This window comes from Phyllostomus discolor, chromosome 4 (genome assembly GCF_004126475.2).
Source record: "Phyllostomus discolor isolate MPI-MPIP mPhyDis1 chromosome 4, mPhyDis1.pri.v3, whole genome shotgun sequence".
Classification (NCBI taxonomy): Eukaryota; Metazoa; Chordata; class Mammalia; order Chiroptera; family Phyllostomidae; genus Phyllostomus; species Phyllostomus discolor.
Genome location: NC_040906.2, coordinates 128,425,641 through 128,445,978, shown reverse-complemented (window position 1 = coordinate 128,445,978; position 20,338 = coordinate 128,425,641). Strand labels below are relative to the sequence as shown.

Genomic DNA, 20,338 nt, shown 5'->3' with positions numbered 1-20,338 from the left:
CTGTGTCAAGGGACCCTACAGGACACCTACTACATTAGGCCACACTACCAAGACAGGGAGTCATAGCACCTATACCTAATATATAGAAACAAACACAGGGGGGCTGCCAAAATGAGGAGACAAAGAAACATGGCCCAAATGAAAGAACAGATCAAAACTCCAGAAAAAGAACTAAACAAAAGGGAGATAAGCAATCTATCAGATATACAGTTTAAAACACTGGTTGTAAGGATGCTCAAGGAACTTACTAAGCACCTCAACAGCATAAAAAACATCCAGTTGGAAACAAAGGATACACAATTAAAATAAAGGACAATTTACAGGGAAACAACAGTAGAGTGGATAAAGCTGAGAATCAAATCAATGACTTAGAATATAAGGAAACAAAAAACAAACAAACAGAAAAACAAGAAGAAAAAAGAACTAAAAAAAAAAAGCGCATAGCATAAGCAGTCTATGGGACAATTTCAAATTGTCCAATATTTGCATCCTGGTGGTGCTACAGGGGGAAGAGAAAGAGCAAGAAACTGGAAATATATTTGAAAAAATAGTAAAAGAAAACCTCCCTAATTTGATAATGAAAGTAAACATTCATGTCCAGAAAGTACAGAGTCCCAAACAAGATACATACAAAGTGGTCCGCTCCAAGACATATCATAATTAAAACGTCCAAGGTTAAACATAAAGAGAGAATCTTAAAAGCAGCAAGAGAAGAGTAGTTAGTTACCTACAGGGGAATTCCCATAAGACTATCAGCTGATTTCTCAAAAGAAATTTTGCAGGCTAGAAGGGATTGGCAAAATATTCAAGTCATGAAAAGCAATGATCTTTGCTCTACACAGCAAAGATATATTTAGACCGAAGGGCAAATAAAGAGCTTCCCAGACAAGAAAAAACTAAAACTAAAGGTGAGTTCATCATCACCAAACCATTCTTATATGAAATATTAAAGAGACTTATTTAAGAAAAAGATCAAAACTATGAACAATAAAATGGTAATAAATACATATCTACAATTGAATCTAAAGCACAAACTAAGCAAACACAGAGACAGAATCAGGGATATGGAGAGTATTTTGATGGTTCCAGATGGGAGGCAGGTGTGGGAGAATGAGTCAAGAGGTGAGGGGATTAAGAAGCACAAATAGGTAATTACAGAATAAGCATGGGGATATAAAGTGCAGTACAGAAAAGGGAGTAGCCAAAGAACCTATGCATGTCCCATGCACATGAACAGTGATGTAGGGATTGCCTGAGGGAGTGGGTTGTGCTGGTTGGAGGGGGGCAAAGAGGCAATAATTGGGACAACTGTAATAGCATAATCAATAAAATAGAATTTAAAAAATAAAATAAAAAAATAGACTTCCAGTCAAGATGGAGGTATAGGTAAACACTTTAGCCTCTTCATGCAATTACAGAAAAAATGTAACTACACCACAAAACAAATATCACCCAGAACTGTCAGAAAATCGAGCTGTCTGGAAGTCGGACAAGGATTTAAAGAAGCCACATTCATCCAGACAGGTAGGAAGGGCGGAGAGACACAGAAACACAGTGTCACACAGAGAGATGGTGGAATGGTTGGTCCCACTTGTAGTGGAGAAAATCAGGAGGGATACTTCAGGAGGAGGGATACCAGCCCCAAGCCAGATACATCCAAGGGTTCCAGCACCAGGAAGATAAATCCCCATAATTTCTGGCTGTAAAAACTAGTGGGGGTTAGGGCAGTGGAAGAAATTGCCGGATTTTCAGGAAACTCCTCTTAAAGGGCCCACACAAACTTAGGACTTATACAGACTCACCTGCTCTGGGATTCAGCACCAGTACAAGAGCTAGAAGGGCACTTGTGGTATATGCGGAAAAAGTGAAGCAACTGGGAACAGGGCAAGTGCCAGGAGACAGCTTTCTCCCAGACAAACCTCTAGAAGCCAGGCAGCAGCATTGTCCCCTCTCTAAGCCATCCCCCCACACAAAGCCACAAGGTGGTGAATCAGGTTGCGACACGCTGGCCATTAGCAAAGGCTCTTCCCCACATAATTTACAGGTGCCTTTTCTACAGTAGGCCACGCTATACTAAGACGTGGAGTCAAGGCAGCTCTACGCAATACACAGAAAACAACATAGGGAGGCTGCCAAACTGAGAAGACAAAGAAATGTGGCCCAAATGGAAGAACAGGAGAAAACTCCAAAAAAAGAAGTAAATTAAACAGAGATAACCAACCAAATATGTGCAGAATTCAAAACACTGGTTATCAGGATGCTCAAGGAACTAACTCACTAGGTATCACAAAAGCATAAAAAAGACCCAGGTAGAAATGAAGGTTACATTAAGTGAAATAAAGAAAAATCTACAGGGAACCAACAGTGAAGGGGATAAAGCTGAGATTCAAACCAATGATTAGGTAGGTAAGTAAGAAAAAGGCATTCAATCAGAACAGCAAGAAAAAAGAATTTAAAAAATGAGGACAGTCTAAGGAGCCTCTGGGACATCTCCATGTGTACCAGCATCTGAATCACAGGGAGGCCAGAAAGAGATGAGAACGCAAGAAATTAGAAATCTGTTAGAAAAGATAATGAAAGAAAACATCCCTGATTTGGTGAAGGAAATACACTAGACATACAAATCCAAGAAGCACAGAGTTGCAAATAAGTTGGACCCAAAGCGGTCCGCACCAAGACACAACATAATTAAAATACCCAAGGTTAAACATAGAGAGAATCTTAAAAGCAGCAAGAGAAAAGCAGTTAGTTACCTACAGGGGAGTTCCCATAAGACTATCAGCTGATTTCTCAAAAGAAACTTTGCATGCTAGAAGGGACTGACAAGAAGTATTCAAAGTGATGTAAAGGAATGACCTACTACCTAGATTATTCTATCCAGAAATGCTATCATTTAGAATAGAAGGGCAGATAAACTGTTTCCCAGACAAGGTAAGGCTAAAAGAGTTCATCACCACAAAGTCATTATTACATGAAATGTTAAAAGGACTTATCTAATAAGAAGAAGATGTTCAAAACTGTGAACATTAAAATGGCAACAAATTCACAACTATCAACAACTGAATCTAAAAAAAAAAAAAAACCACTAAGCAAACAACCACAACAGGAACAGAACCATAGATACAGAGAACATTTGGAAGGCTGTCAGCTGGGAGAGGGGAGGGGGAGATTGGGGACAAAGGTGCAGGGATTAAGAAGCATAAATGGTAGGTACAAAATAGATAGGGGCAGGTTAAGAACATTACAGGAAATGGAGAAGCCAAAGAACTTATATGCACCATCCACAGACATGAGCTAATGGCAGGCATTTGATGGAGGGTATGGGGGTACTAGGCAGAGGGGGGCAAAGGAGAAAAACTGGGACAACTGTAATAGCATAATCAATAAAATATATTTAAAAAATAAAAAGATAATAGTTTATCCATCTTTATATGCATCAATTTTACCTGGAAGGACTGTGAAACCACAAACTATTGGCTCCAGACTGAGTCTGATTCAGAGAGTTTGCATTTCACACAAATTCCAAGATGATGCTGAGCTGATGCTCCTGGTACATTCCTGGGGGAACCCGAGGTCTTATAAACAAAAACCCGAGTGATAAATATGCTTCATACATTCCCATTCCCCCCTTCAGCACCAGCCAATTTTTAATCCTTTGGTAGTCAATTTTTAACAACGTAAGTCTGTTCTAAGTCATGATGCAAGCTGGGTTCTGGGACAAGAGATAAGCTTTTTAAATAGTGTTAAATGTTCCTTGACCCAATTATAACAACATGTAGTACACCTTAAGTATGCTATCATCAGGACAGGAACTCAGCTATATAAAATGAACATGATCTACGCTGTGCTTAATATCCAGTGCAGCCAGGTCAAAGCCATTTGAACAACAACAATATAAGCAATCTGATTAAGAGGACACATTACTTTGAATTTATTATAAGAATTATCCAGTTCAATTTATTTTTAGCAAAGCTAGCGGCTGAAGTGATTTAATATCCAAGTTCCAAGTGAACAGATATTATAGCAGTATATATGTTCATGCTATAAACCTAGGTTCGATTAATGTATCTCTTGTACACAGTGCGAGGCTTTTTCTCAGGTACACTGGCATGTAAATAATTACAACTAAGAAACACTTGCATAAAACTGTACTGAGATTAATTATATAGTTTATTTACAGAAAACATAGATGCATTTCTTTTAGGAATCTAAGAAATTATTTAAAGAATAGGATACTCAAAGCTTCAATACCTCTTGCAAAATCATTCACAAATCCAAAGAATGCTATTTGACAACCCAAATGCAATTTTCAAATGTCCCCAACTCCCACTGACAAGGGTAACTGAAAAGGCTTCACTAAAAATTTTTTAATATATCATAAATATTCATACTCAATATATGCAATTAAATCTGAGCATAAAAACCCGACATTATGAAACTAATATTATTGGAGTAAAGTATAACCTAAAGCAATTAGTTTGTTATAAGGTCATTCATAACAACAGAATATTCTCTTGCAAGTGGTTGATATTTTAATACTAAAAGCCTTTATACTCTAGTATAATATGCATCCAAATTAAAACAACGTTCAAATATACTGACCAGGTAAAATTCAAGAAGTCTGAAGCACAGATTTAAGAATGACAACAACCAAAAATCACAACAACCCCAAACCAGATGACAAAAAAGGGAAAAAAGACTCCGTGAATGACAAATTATAAGGTAATAGAAGAAAAACAAACAGCGAAAAAGCCAACAATGCCCTGCCTCCCCTCATCCCTTCTTCACTGTATCTTCTTATCCTTACTCATCTCTCTACAAACCCATGTCATTCACTTCCTTCACATCCTAATTCAAAAAGGATCTTGAAGAAATCTGAAACGTGATCTACTTTAATAACTTCCTTACTCCACATTACCTCAACAATACCTTCCCTTTCTCTGTGTTTTGAAATTGTTTTCTAGTTACATCTATCTCTCAACTCATCCTATTACCAAATAGGTTAAAGATTAAAATCTTAACCAAATGGATTGCTCATTTTTAAAAAAATCAATACTGGCCCAGATGATCAGAAATCCATATTTAGAGGTGCCAAATTAATGTGTACCAAGTGGGAAAATAAGTGGAATTTTTGTTCATATTATTTTTTTGTCAATATACTTTCAAAACATCCCCACATTCACTATACAATTTTAGTAAATATTCAAAATTATGAAATTATCTATATGTTTATGTATTTTATATATAAACATGCATATAAAAATATATGAAATTATATATATATATGTTTAACTAAATTACAGTTATCGGTTGAGCCTTATAGCTGACCTGATCCCAGTTGGCAGTTAGCACTTCCTCCTGGCCTACTAATCCATCCATCTTTGGTAATTATTTTTAAAACAAATACCATATGATTTCACTCATATGTGGAATCTAATGAACAAACTGAACTAACACGCAAAACAGAGACAGACTCATAGACAGAGAGCAGGCTGACAGCTCGGGGCAGGGGTGGGGAGCGGGGAATTAGGTAGGTGGAGGGATTGAGCAAAAAAGAAAAAGGGTTCATGGACAACAGTGTGGTGGTTGTGGAGGTGGAGATGGGTCGAGGTAGAAGAGAGCATAAGAGGAATAAATAGTAATGGAAATAAATACCATAAAAATGAACATTAAAAAATAATAAAAATAATAAATAAAAAAACACCTAAGTCTGCAGACTCATCTCTAGCTGCAATCACACCTTTACTGTTCAGGGTACCACTACTGAAAGGGTGAGCTACACTCTCTCATCTAAGGTCCTTCAACAATGCTGCTCCCTTAACATGGTATTTTGCTTCTTTCTCTGGCTAACTCCTTAATTTTACCTGGCAAATATAACATCTTCACTCAGTGACACACTCAGTAACTATTCTCCTTTCTACCAGCTCCTCCTTCTGTTCTGTAGAATCCTGTGACCACCTCTACCACAGCAATTACCATGCTGAGTTTGTATTTTTATATCTATCCAGTTTTTCCAGGAGACTGAAAAGTCCTCATAGAGAAGGGCTTGTGTCCTGTCCACTGTGAACACTCAATAAAAAGCTGCTGAATGATCGATGCAAAGTAGACAGAGTATGCATACGTGTGTACACATATATATACATATGCATTTTCTGTACTCTTAACAAGACATAATTTGACAACTATATTATTTATATATTTGTAACTGAGTATATATTTCTAGACATTAATAATGATGATAACTGCTTACCCCTTCTTACATAGCTGCATATTCTTCCAACTTGTATTTTGATTTAGAGAAATACATGGAAGACAACAAATTTGGCTAGCTACTAAAATTAGTAATAATACTTTATAACTTTTTAGAAGTATAGCTCTACCTAAAAAGAAACAAAGATGATTTATTTTCTCATACTGACAGCCACTTGTAAAGCCTGGGCAGACTTTTACTGCACACTCAGCAAACATCGATGGGTTGCCAGGTCTTGTCCTAAGGTAAGCCCTTGAGACCCACAGTGGAAGAGTCATAGTCCCTGCATTCAAGTGGTGCAAAATCCAGTCCTAAGACACACATGCAACAAAGACAGCAGTTACAAAGACAGTGTGTACAAAGTTCAATAAGCATAGATCAGTGTAAGTATTCTAGTCCTAATTTAGTGGGGGAAAAAATGAAAACTGCAGTTCCTGAACAATTAACTAAGTGTAACGCAATAAACTAGAAGCCCTGTCCTCTACTATGATAACCTTTTTTTTAAACCACAGACCCCTTTGGCAAGCCCATGATGAGAAATTCCTTCTAAGTTATAAAATCAATATTTCCTATGCAAATTTCAGGTCCCACTGAAATTCTTGCTGTAATTCAGCATTAAGTTCACTATAAATGGGATAACAGCATATTAACAAACAGTTATATAGTACTGATTATGGAAAGACATTTGGGAAAAATAGATTTTCCATGAATTTATATCTATGGGGACTTATTCTTCAGGTCACTCAATGAGCAATAATTGAGTGCCTACTACGATTCAGGCACTGTTCCAGGTTCCTAAACATGCAACAATGAACAAGAAAGCCAATATGCTTTTATGTGGTTTTTATTCTAATTGTAGGATATAGATAAGAAATGAATAAATATGATTAGTGATAAGTGCCCTAAATTGTAAGAGCATAATCTGGCAGCAAGTAACCAGAAGCTATATAAGGCAGCACCTCTCTCTATCATTAATACTGTATACTGGATTGTGTATGCTAGTCTTAAAATGGTTTTTAAAGTTCAGAAAAATAATCCAAACTAACAATTCTGAATAAGCATTTTATAGTCAGTTGGCTCCTTTTCACATCCATAGAGGGACCGAGTATATTGAATTCCTAATAAAAGACAACTAACAGTGAGCCTCAGAACGTTAAGTTGCTTCCAGAACCACATTGTTACTACTCAAAAATGTCTGAATGAGAAAACGAGACTGCACATTATAAATTGATTAACCTTAATAAAAAGTATCTAGAGACATTCTCTTTTAATATGTATACTCTGGATGACAGTTACTTAATACAACTTTAGATTATTTTGAAATATGGACAACAAATCCCCCTTCCAACTTTAAGCAAAACCTCAGATAGACAAGTATTCCAAGTATGAAACAAACAAACAAAAAGCCAACTAGATAAATGCCTACAACAACAGATGCAAAGGAAGGAGGGAGAAAGAGACAGATACTGATTAGGCAATCAATTCATGAAGAATGGAGCTTAATTTTTAGAAAGGAGATAGTGAAGAGAGATATTTAGTGCAGGACAGTGTGACCTGGGAAGGTGGCAGTGATGACCATTAACAGCTAAAATGTGTGTGAGGGACAAAGCCCTTCTCTGTTGCCTCAAAAATAATTGCTGAGTACTAGCCCTGGCTGGCATAGCTCAGTGGATTGAGCGCAGGCTGGGAACCAAAGTGTCCCAGGTTCGATTCCCAGCCAGGGTACATTCCTGGGTTGCAGGCCAGAACCCCCAGCAACCGCACATTGATGTCTGTCTCTCTCTCTCTCTCTCTCTCTCTCTCTCCCTCCCTTCCCTCTCTAAAAATAAATAAATAAAATCTTTAAAAAAAAAATTGCTGAGTACCCACAATTTCTGCTCAGATGCATAAAGCAAGGTATCTCAAATAAGTCCCAATGAGGACATAAGCATAAAGAGAAAAAAATCTAATATATGGTCATACAATGAACAATAGTAAAGGAGAATTTCAGTTGAAACTGGCCGTGTCACCACAACACTGTATTGCATTGTCAGGAAGTAAGCCATTCAACAGAAGTGACTGCTCCAAATCCTCCCTAGGGTTCGCACTGAGTCCTTTCGAGCACTGCAAAAAATGTCTAACGTGCATCCTCCTTACTCACTCTTTATCAGTGGTATTTAAGCCACCAATTTTTACATTTCGTAAGAGTATTTTTAATTGTGCATGTAATTAACAATGAGGAACAATTATTAAACTGAAGAGAATATTTAGTAAACTAAAAAATACTATATTACATTTTACTGCAAAAATATGTAAGAGATATCATTGAGAAAAACATAAACGTGTATTTACAAATACAGACTCTAAAATAGAACACTAGACAGACACCATAAATCATAAGTATAATTTATAATCTTTTGTCAAAATAATAGATTTGCTATCATCAATAATAAGCTAATGAATATACAAACTGCTATATATTATCTAGAAAGGTAAAAATAGTTACTGATTTGCTTTTGCAATAATTTTTAAGAAAACATTTACAATGCAAAATAAAAATCCCATTCAAAAACTATTTTCAAGCACACGGGTTTAAAAATAACTAAATACCGATGACACTTCTACATAGGCCATCCCAGATACATATAAAAACAGGTAGTTCAGTGAGCAGGTGTGCAAGCCAAAGTCCTAGTATTTAGAACAAGTTTTCCCTTCTGTCACTTTCCCCTTCCCCCTCTCATTGCACAGCACAAGCCACGCCAAAATGCTAACTTTGCTTCTCTCTTTTCACTTCAAAACCATGGCCTTACTCTCTCCGCAGTTCATAAAGATTTACCCACCGAGATGGTTAATTTTGTGTCAACTTGACTGGGCCACAGGGTGCCCAGACTTTCATCAAACATTATTCTGGGTGTGTCTGTTGAGGGTGTTTCTGGATAAGATTAACATTTGAATTTGTTGACTGGTATGACAGATTGGTCCCTGGAGGTGGTGGGACTAAGCCAACCCCAATCTTTGGAAGATATGAATAAAGCAAAAGGGCTGATCCCCCAGTAACAGGGCACTTCCTCCTGCCTGACTGCCTTAAGCTGGGGCACGGATTTGTCCCTGCCTTCGGACTAAAGCTGAAACACCAGCTCTTCCTGGGTCTCAAGCCTACTTGCCCTTGAACTGGAACTGGCATTCCTGAGGCTCCAGAATGCTGACTGCAGATCTTGGGACTTCTTAGCCTCCATAATCACATGAGCCATTCCTTATAATCTCTTTCAGTGTACATGCATTCTATTGGTTCTGTTTCCTTAGAGAACCCTAATACTCCTTCCTACTTAATATGCAAATTCCTAATAAAATATCAAAAACATTTTGAAGTAATAATATATAAAATCAATGACAAAGCAAGATACATAGCTTCATGAGAGCCTGAACCAAAACCTTTCCTAACAGTCATTTCATAGCATATATCAAAACTTTAAAACTGTCTACAGTTTTCACCAGGTAATTTTATTACCTGATGAATATATACAGAAGACATAATCAGAACTATAATCAAGGATTTATGTGCTTAGGATATCCATTGCAGTAACATTTATGACAGAGCCAAAGAGACACAACCATATGCCCAATAATAGGGGAAAGTTAATTAACCATATTAAATCACTTTCAAAGGATGTGTCGTCTGACAGCTAACCCAAACAGTATTTTCAAATATCACTCAGCGACACTGGGAAATAATCATAATATAACATCAAAATCTACAACGGGGGAAAGAACAATGGTATCTGGCTACCTAGGTTACAGAGAAAGGCTAAATGTTCAAGGTAATTATTTCTCAATAAGGAAATGGCAGGTAATTTTTTTGTATTTTTCATATTTTCTATAATCAGAATGTTACCTTTAAAAATGGGGATAACTATAATAGCATAAACAATGAAATGCAATAAAAATATATATAATGGAAGTCTAATAACAGTATCCAAAATTGTGTTTAAAGAAAACCCTATTAAATAATAAATTAAGACTCTATATGATAACAATGAAAACAGTTTATAAAACGAATCTATAAAAACTGTAAGAGCTTTTGATATATTGTAAAAGAATCTTAACTTATAAAAATATATGAAGCTAGAGACATGTGGACTGAATTGTGTCCTCCTAAAATTCAAACATTGAAGCCCTCACTTGAAATTGTGACTGTATTTGGAGACAGGGCATTTAAACAGGTAATGAAGATTAAGTAAGATGGTACGGGTAGATAGTAATCCCTTCTGATTGGTGTCTTTATAAGTAAAGACATCAGGGAAGTGAGGGCACAGAGAAAAGGCCAGGTGAGCACAGAGATGGTGGCTACCTGGAAGTTAGGGAAACAGGCTTCAGAAAAGACAAACCTTTCAGACAAAGACAAAATCAACACCTTGATTTTGGGTTGCACGCCTCCAGAACTAGAAAAAATAATTTCTGTTGTTTAAGGTACCTGTCTATGCTATTTTGTTATAGTCACACTACCACACTAATATAAGACATAATAAAGTATTAGAAAATGATGTACTTAGGGAACTTCTGGCTAACATGGTGGCGTAGGCAGGCATGGCTCGCCTCTTTAACACAACCACAACAAAATCACAATTAAAATATAGAATAACCATTGCTCAGAACCAACAGAAATCAAGTGAAATCAAGTCTGAAAACTACGAAATGAAAGAAACCATATCCATCCAGACTGGTAGGAGGGGCACAGCTGGCTGGTCCCACATCCACGTGTGGTGGATAAAAATTCAGGAGGGATATCCTGGGAACAAGGAGCCCCAGCCCCACACCAGGTCCCCAGCCCAGGGTTCCAGTGCCAGGAAGATAAGTTCCCACAATGTCTGGCTGCAAAAAACAGCGGGCATTGAATTGGTGGAAGAAACTGCTGAAGCCCCATGTAGTTTCTCTTGAAGAACCCACACATCGACTCACCTACTCACTTACTCCCCTGGAGCTCCAGCACCAGGATAGCTGCTTGAAAGGCACCAGTGGTATACAGGGAAAAACTGTAGTGTCTGCCATCAAGGTGAGCAGAGGCCATTGTCCCTTTCCTGGGCCCTCCCCCAACAGAGCCCACAGACTGGTGCCTATCCAAGACTCCATCAACCTGGCTAACACTGTTTTACCAGCCTTGGAGATCCCCAGAGACTCCACCCCACCCAACTTATGGGCCTACCCAAGCTGGTTTTCCATGTGAATGGCTGGTCTTGGCTCATTCTTTACAATTTCCTAAATCCTCTAAAACAAGCAGCTGGCCTCAGTGACCCCAGCCAGAAACTAGCAGCCTAGATGCATAGCCTGGCTTTGCCTGAGAATCTCCAAGCCCAGCACAAGTAGCAGCCATCTCAGATTGCTTTATAACTCAGGTAGGGTGGCTCTGGGCAAAACACAGGTCGGGGCTGACCTTGGCCTGCATCACCTGGAAAACCCCAGGCCAGCATACCTGCTGGACAGCTACAAAACACATCAGAGTACCACAGCCAACCCTTGCAGCTGACTGGCCTTGTAAATCTCTCCCATTGATCTGCCAACAGCAACCAAGTCTCAACTACAAGAAGAGGGTGTACTCAGCTCACACGAAGGGTACACCTTGAGTACCCAGCTTGGGTGACAGGGGAGTCTGTGCCACTGGACCCTACAGGACACCTACTACATTAGGCCACACTGCTGAGACAGGCAGTCAAAGCAGCTCTACCTAATACATAGAAACAAACACAGGCAGGCTGCCAAAATGAAGAGAAAAGAAACATAGCCTAAATGAAAGGACAGATCAAAACTCCAGGAAAAGAGCTAAATGAAATGGAGATAAGCAATCTGTCAGATGTTGAGTTCAAAACACTGGTTATAAGCATGTTCAAGGAACTTAGTGAGGACCTCAACAGCATAAAAAAGACCCAATCAGAAATGAAAGATACACTAATTGAAATAAAGAACAATTTACAGGGAAACAACAGTAGAGTGGGTGAAGCCAAGAATCAAATCAAATGATTTGGAACATAAGGATGCAAAAAACAACCAATCAGAACAACGAGAAGAGAAAAGAATAAAAAAAAAAAATGAGGGTCGTGTAAGCAGCCTATGGGACAACTTTAAGCAATACAACATTCACATAATAGGGGTATCTAAAGGAGAAGAGAAATTGGAAATCTATTGAAAAAATAATGAAAGAAACTTCCCTGATCTGGTGAAAGAAAGAGATATGAAAGACCAGGAAGCACAGAGAGTCCCAAACAAGATGGACGCAAAGAAGCCGACCCCAAGATGCATCCTAATTAAAATGCCAAAGGTTAAAAGAGATGGGAAGGAGTGTAGGAGAATGGGTGAGAGGCAAGGGGATTAAGAAGTACAAATGGGTAGTTACAGTATAGGAAATGTAAAGTACAGTATAGGAAATGGAATAGCCAAAGAACTTACATGTATGACCTACAGACATGAACAAGGGTAGGAGAATTACATGAGGGAGTTACAGGTGCTGGGTGAAGGGGAGCAAAGGGGGGATAAATCAGGACAAATTTAATAGTATAACCAATAAAATTTAAAAAATGAAAAAGAAATAAAATCTTTTAAAAAAGAGAAAAATGTACTCGGTAAATATTTTTGGTTTCATAATTTATCTTTAGTAGGAAGAAGAATCCAAGAAATACATCAATAAAAAATTTACTTTGTAGCACGGTGCCATGGCTTTAAAGAGGCAAGAAACCATATTTTCAAAATAAAATGTCGTTAGCTAGTACTATTAAATAAAGAATAGGATTGGGAACCTGGGTATTACAGATAAATTTAAAAACAGTTCTTTCAATGTCTACCTAAAAATGCTTCATAACATAATTCAGTATAACACAATAGAAAACATTTTAAATTGTTTTCACTTTGTTAATATTGCCTAGTCCTGAAAATGACATTATATGTGCATATATGTAATCAGACTTCTAGGAAAACCTATTAATATAATCATCATTCAAATCTATATTCCATCTGCAGAAACTGGAGAAGAAAAAAATGAAAACTTTTATACAAGTATGCAAGAAGAAGCTGACATGCTGATAAATATAGAAACAAAAGTAGGAAAGAAGGCAGAATCAACTGTCATCAAAAAACTCAAACTAAGGGTCAGAAATAGAGCAGGAGGTTGGCTCGTAGATTTGTGCGAAGCTATCAACTTGTCAATCACAAACCCATGCTTCAGACAAGTGAACAGACAACTGTGTACACGGACAGCGCCAGATGGCCAGCACGGAGATCAAACAGAAGCTGTATTCTCTCTGCCAAACAAGACCAGGAGCAGATTGTGGTGCTGACCATGAACTGTTAACAACAAACATTAGAGTAAAGCTAAAGAAAGCACTAAAGGAACTGTAGTGTCAAAATACAATGTAAAAAACACTACTGCTAGATTTTAAGTCCACATTAAAAACAGATTGCACTGTTACATTTAATAGGCCAAGAACCAGAAGAACTAAGCCTAGAAATATCATCATGGAGGAATGTGAAAAAAAAATGCCAGAAGTGAAAGCAAAAGATAAATCGAGATGGGTGACAGAAGAAACACTAAAAATTGTTAGTGGCAAACGAGAGGCAAATGCAAAAGGTGACAAAAGCAGGGTTAGGATCCTGAACTCGCTTTTCAACAGCTGTCACGTAGAAATGAAGGCAATTATTACAATGGCAATATAAGGAGATAGAAGAGGACAATTACAAAGGAAAAACAGAGACTGCTACGAAAGATTCAAGAAATCAAAGGGAAATTCAAGCCAACAAGGAAGCACCTTATCTAACCAGGAAAAAAAATAAAGAGCAGGTAGAAACAGTGTACTGAAAATACATACAAGAAGAGACAAAAGGATGACAGATGCCTTTGAAGAAGATTCCTAGGGAAAAGAATCTATAACACTAGAAAGTGAAATGAAAGCTGCCCTGAAAGTATCAGGAAGAAATAAGTCACCCTGGTAAATGGCATGCCAATGGAAGTATTTCAGGTCCCAGAGACAGAATCTGTCATAATCCTTACAAAAACATGTCCAAAAATATGGAAATCAAAACAATGACCTCCAGATTGGAAATGGTCAATATACAGCCCAATCTTCAAGAAAGAAGATACGAAGGAGTACAAGACCATTGCTCTGATTTCCCACACGAGTATAGTGAAGCTCAAGGTGACCTAACTAACAAAGGGTTCTACCTTCCATGAAGCAAGAAATGCCAGATGTTCAAGCTGGCAGCTTCAAACAAGGAAGAGGCAGGTAAGAACCAATTGCAAACGTTCTCTCAATACTGGAGCGCCCCACAGAAGAGGGTTTTCCATGTTTTACAGACTACATACAGTAAAGCCTTTGACTGTGTGGATCCTAAAAAGCTATGGGTTGTCCCGAGAGAAATGGGTGTGCCTCAGCCCTTGACTGTCCTGATGAGTGGCCTGTCTTGTGGACAGGAAGCCATGGTCAGCACAGAACTGGGAGAGACAGGATGGTTTCCTACAGACAAAGGTGTCAGGCAAGGGTATAGTTTATCTCTTTATTTGCTGTACATAGAACATATCATAATGGACTAGAATTCAGAGGAGGAAGAGTAGATTTTGATATAAGAAATACCAATAATTTAAGATATGCAGATAATACAATCATACAGGCAGAAAGCGGCAATAATTTGAAATGACTTCTGATGAAAGTGAAAGAAGTGCCAAAGCAGGACTGCATTTGAACATCAACACATTCAACTTTATAGAAGAAATACACAACTTTAACACAGACAAGGGAGGTGTCAAAATTGTTAAAGATTTTGCTTGCTTTAGATTAGTCATCAATTCAAATGGAGACTGCAGCCAAGAAATTGTGGCAGCAATGAAAAATTTAAAAAGATCACCAAGAGCAAAGATGTGTCATTAGAGGTCAAAACTAAGATCATCCACACCCAATTTTCCCAGTTACTATGTACAGATGTGAAAGTTGGACAGTGAAGACAGCTAACAGGAAAAAGACTGGTTCATTTGAAATATGATGTGGGAGGAGAGCTCTGTGAATACCCCAGACAGCCAGAAAGACGAACAAGTGGGCCCAAGAGCAAATTAAGCCTGAAACATCACTGGAGGCAAAGATGACAGAACTGAAGCTGTCCAACTTCTAGCATGTCATGAGAAGGCAGGGTTATCTTGGAAAAAACAATAATGCCGGGGGGAAAACAGAAGGCAGCAGGAGAAGAGGAAGACCTCATATGAAAGGGATTGATTCTATGACAGAAGCCATAAGCAGGAGTCTACAGGAGCTGAGCAGGGCTGCTGAGGACAGGACATTGTGGACATCACTCAGTCATAGGATTGCCAAGAGTCAGAGCTGACTCACTGGCACGTACGCACACATGTATTTGTATACTATATATATACATACATTCCTACAGAAATATAACTCAGAAAGTAATTTCAGTCTCATAACAACTACTGGCAGTATACCTACAGAGGAGAAGACTCTTCATTTAGGCATTGCTTTACACCTTACACTGCTGTTTCAATCTTCCCCTTGGAATTAATGTAACTCTCCCAATTTTTTGCTTATCATCTATTAGATTAAAAAATGAAGGGTCTTTTGTTTGGTTTTGTTTTCACCTAAAAGAAAGTGTAGGCATGTTTATCTTTTAGAATTTTCAAGTACATTTCAGGAGCATATTGTGTATGCTCCTAAATGGTGTATCAAAAAATACACCATTTAGTTTTCAGACCAAAGTAAAATTTCAGCGACTGTTCCTATTTTCTATTATTACCTTGTCTGGATCCATCTTTCCTCTGATAAATTCCTGCTTCCAGAACTGCAATGCCTGCTCCAATGTCAAACCAATGCCCTTCAGGAAGAGGCCATACTGCATTCGGCCTCCATGGCGAAGATGGTGGTTTTCCCGCAAGGCTTTGTGTAACTGACGCATGCAAGGTGGAAAGGATTTGATGGAGAGCTACAAGAAAAAAAGAGGTTTTGGTTACATGGAAGATTTATCAAGTCAGTCACAGTATTTGTTGCAAATTCCATCTAATTTGCAAATTGCAAATTCATTCTAATTGTGATAAAAACAAAAATTATAAGAATTACTGTCTTATTGTGATTATAGATAAACTTTTTATTACTATTTTTATATTGATTACATGTTGAAATTATAAATATTTTGGTTTGGGGGTTAAATAAAACATTAAAATTTATTTAAATGAATTCTTTTTAAAAATTTTAATTAAACTTTTTCCTTTGAGAAACTATAGATTCACATGTAGTTGTAAGAAATAACACAAAGAGATATTATCATATATCCAGTTTCCCCCCTAAGGAAATATCTTATAAAACTAAATTATATTATCACATCCAAGATATTGACATTGACATAACCCACTTGTCTTAGTTAGATTTCCTCAGTTGCTCTTACATGTGCATTCCTGTAGTTTATTTCATTTTATGTAATTTTGTCACAGGTTCCGGCCTCCACCATCACAGTCAAGATGCAGAACTGTTCCATCACTGCGAGGATCCCTCATGTTTCTCTTTCATAACTGCCCCTACCTACATTCTGCACCCACCACCCTTGAAAACTATTAATCTATCTCTATAAATTTGTCATTTCAATTATATTATGTAATCAGATAGTATGTAATGTTTTGGGACTAGGTTTTTACTCAGGATAACTCCCACGAAATTCATCTTAGTTACTGTGGGTATCAGTAGTTCACTCCCTTTTTATTGTTGAGTAATATTCCATGGCATAGCTAAACCACAATTTGTTTAACCATTCACTTGCTTTAGGGCATTTGGGCTATTTCCAGTTTGGGTTGATTTCAAATAAATGAATGTACAGGTTTTTGTGTGATCATAAAATTTAATTTCCCTGGGATAAATGCTCAAGAGCACAGTTGCTGAATCACAGATGAACTTTTAAAACAAAGGAGAACGCAAAAATAAGAGAAATGGTTCTCGAAAGGAATACTCAAATAAATGTATTAAAGAAATCAACAGTTCAAACAAAGAAGTACAGGTCATTCCTTTGGCATCAAAGGTAAAATAGCATTGTGTGCTTTCAATACAACTGTTTCATTCATGGTCTCAATTGCATTCTCTCTGACTTCTTCAAATATCCTCCTCCCACTACAAATCCTCACCCCCTCAGCTATTCCTTGGCAAGTTCAACTTTCCCTGTAAAAAGGAGCAGGTCGCACTTTGCTTGAGGTCCCTGCTCCCTCTAGTGGCAACGCAGTTTCTTCATGCTTTCACAGCAACAACCAAATTTTTCCATCCCTAACCTACTTTCAGTCAGGTCCCTAGCCTCCATGGGCAGCCCTACTGAATACCCCTCTATGTGTACATTCTTGTTCCTTCATACTATTACTAAATCATTTTTCTTAACTATTATTCTAATTCAAAACATCAATGAATATTCAACATCCTTAGTATGAATATGCAAGTTTCCCTCAATGTTTATAGTGAACTACTTTTTAATTATATGTCACAGAACAAATATTTATTGGATGTTTTGGGCAACGAGAAGGTTAATAAAACGTAATTTTCCCTGTTACTCAGTTAAGTGAAGGAAAGAGGCCTCCAACAGGGGCATAAATCATGACGAGGAAGCTTGTGACAGTGCAGGGTAGAAGAGCCATCTTTGACTCCACCAATATGCACGCTTTGCCCCAGCCAGCTGGGTTATTCCAAGATCACAAAGTTGTGGTTTGTACCTCCTCATTTTCCTCATTCCACTGGCCCTGCCTGGTACAGTCTTGCCACTCGCTATGCCATTCAGCCAAAGCCCGGTCATTCATCAAGACCCAGCACAACTACTTCCTTTGGCACAATTCCTTGATGAGTTTTTACTCATTCAATCACCAAATAGCCATTGAACACAACTATGTGTATAATCCTGGGCAACCAGCAATGAACAAAGAAGGCAAATACACTATTATCAGAGAAGCTATATTCTAATGGGAGAAGATAGACAATAAACAGACATAAGTGAAAAAAGATAATGTCTGATTCCCAAAGCACTGGAAATAAAATAGAATAAAGGGTCAAGTATAAAAAGGAGAGGAGTACTTTAACTTGAGTGGCCAGGGAAGCCCCTCTGAGCACATGGCACTGCAGCTAAGGCATACATTTTAAGTAGGACTCCAGTCAAATACAGATCCAAGAACACTGCTCCAGTGAAGGACACACATGCAAAGGCCTTGAGAAGGAAGGAGCTTGTGTGCTAAAGAGAGCATAAGGAGGCCCATGTGGCTATGGCACAGTGAGTGAGTCAGAATGAGGAAGACAAAATTGAAATAAGTATATGTGCCTTTACTGGCCATACTCATGAGTTTGGATTTTAATCTAAATGTGATGCAAACCCAACAGAGGGTAATGAACAGAAGACTGACATGGTCTGATACACAAAGAGAACTCTGGCTGTCATGTAGTGAACAGAATAAACAGAAGCAAGAATGAAAACAGGAAGAACAATTAAAAGAGATTTTGGCAATAATCCAAATAATGGGAATGAAAAAGATGAGGTCTGGGTGTAGCCACCATGGGATGGAAAAATGACCATGGATATCGAGCTGACAAGGAATTAGAAGGCCAGGGTATGGGATGAGTCATCAACGTGGATGCTGCGGAGGTCAAGAACAGTAACAGGAATACTGCTAGTACAAAAGCCCATGGCCAAGTGCTAAAGCCGTCAATGAATGAGGGCAAGGGTCATGAAATATCAGGGGGTATATCAGGATCACAGGGCTTTAAAGGAGCTGGGAGTTCTGACCATGGAAGGCAGAGGAATGGTTTGGAAGTGGTCCTGTGGACCCAGGAAGAAGACACATCCCATACTTTATGCATAGAGTGTGGGAGAAAAAAGCAGCTTCTACTTGAAAGAGGCTACAGGGCAAAGTGTCATCGAGGGAGCCAGACTGTAGTTAGAGAAGAAATCTAAAGGAAACATTTAGAAAAAAACTGAGAACATCGAGGGCTGTGCTAATGGCATGCCACAGTGACCATCAGACAATACATACACAGAGTAAGGAAGAGATCCAGGTAAGGATCTATTTGTATCACTTAGCACAGGTTCTCGGTCACAGCAAGGTCAATGAAGACAGAGGTGTTTTCTGTTTATTCACCTCTGAATCCACAGCACAGTGGCTGGAGCCTAATTGATGGGCTTAATACATACTTACTAAATGAATTAATAATCACATTTCCGTATCTTCCTACAATATCCAACCAAGTTCACATTTGCTTGTGAATGTGATAGAATTAGAAATACAATTGACTTCTAACCATTCACATAATGTACACAATCATATGTCAGGGGAAGTGTTAGAGATTTCAAATCAACTGTATAAGGCAGGCAATCCTATTGTTATCTCTAGACATATTAACTGCAAGTGTTGATAATAACTTTTCCAATAGGTAAGACCTATTCCTTCTGGTCTCTAAAAACTCATGGTCTCTCCTTATTCATCTTGTTATAACTCTTGTTTCCAAGCATTAAAATATCAGTATATTTTCAATTTATTGTAAGTAATTTGGTAATTGTCTAAACAAAGATTATTTGTGGCTCCTTATTTTCCATTTTTTGGATAATTTGGATGAAGGGGGAATTCAACTATGCATTAAAGAGAAACCTTATGGACTACAGTCAAGCATGCTACTCTTTCACCCTAACTATGGAACCACAGAGTGAAGTTGGAACACACTAACCAGTAATCTAGTGGCAATCCCAGGATGGGAGCCTGTACTTAGTGGTATAGATTTTATCCTGCCAAAATGCATCATGTTAAAGTCCTAATCCCCACTACCTCAGAATGTGGCTGTATTTGGTTCTGGGGCCTTTAAACATGTAAAGTTAAATGAGGCCATTGTGGGTGGAGCTCTGGTCCAATTTCTAAGAAAAGGAAGAGACACTAGGGACGCAGGCACAGTGGAAAGACCATGTGAGATGAGGCCCCAGAAGAAATCCCACTTGTTGACACCTTGGAGTTCTAGCCTCCGGAACCAAGAGAAAATAAATTTCTGTTGTTTAAAGCACCCAGTCTGTGCTATATTGTTACAGTAGCCCTATCAAACAGACACATTTAGTAGTTTTCCACCTTTTCTT

At 38.1% G+C, this 20,338-nt stretch overlaps 1 protein-coding gene across 1 annotated transcript in view; it reads right to left on the bottom strand.

The window, feature by feature from the left end:
• PRIM2 (DNA primase subunit 2) overlaps positions 1–20,338 on the bottom strand; it is a 291,593-nt gene that overhangs the window by 85,276 nt on the left and 185,979 nt on the right. Inside the window, exon 10 of the mRNA XM_028510638.2 lies at positions 16,004–16,189. Within this exon, the coding sequence (XP_028366439.1) occupies positions 16,004–16,189 (186 nt within the window). The remainder of the gene's footprint in view (positions 1–16,003; positions 16,190–20,338) is intronic.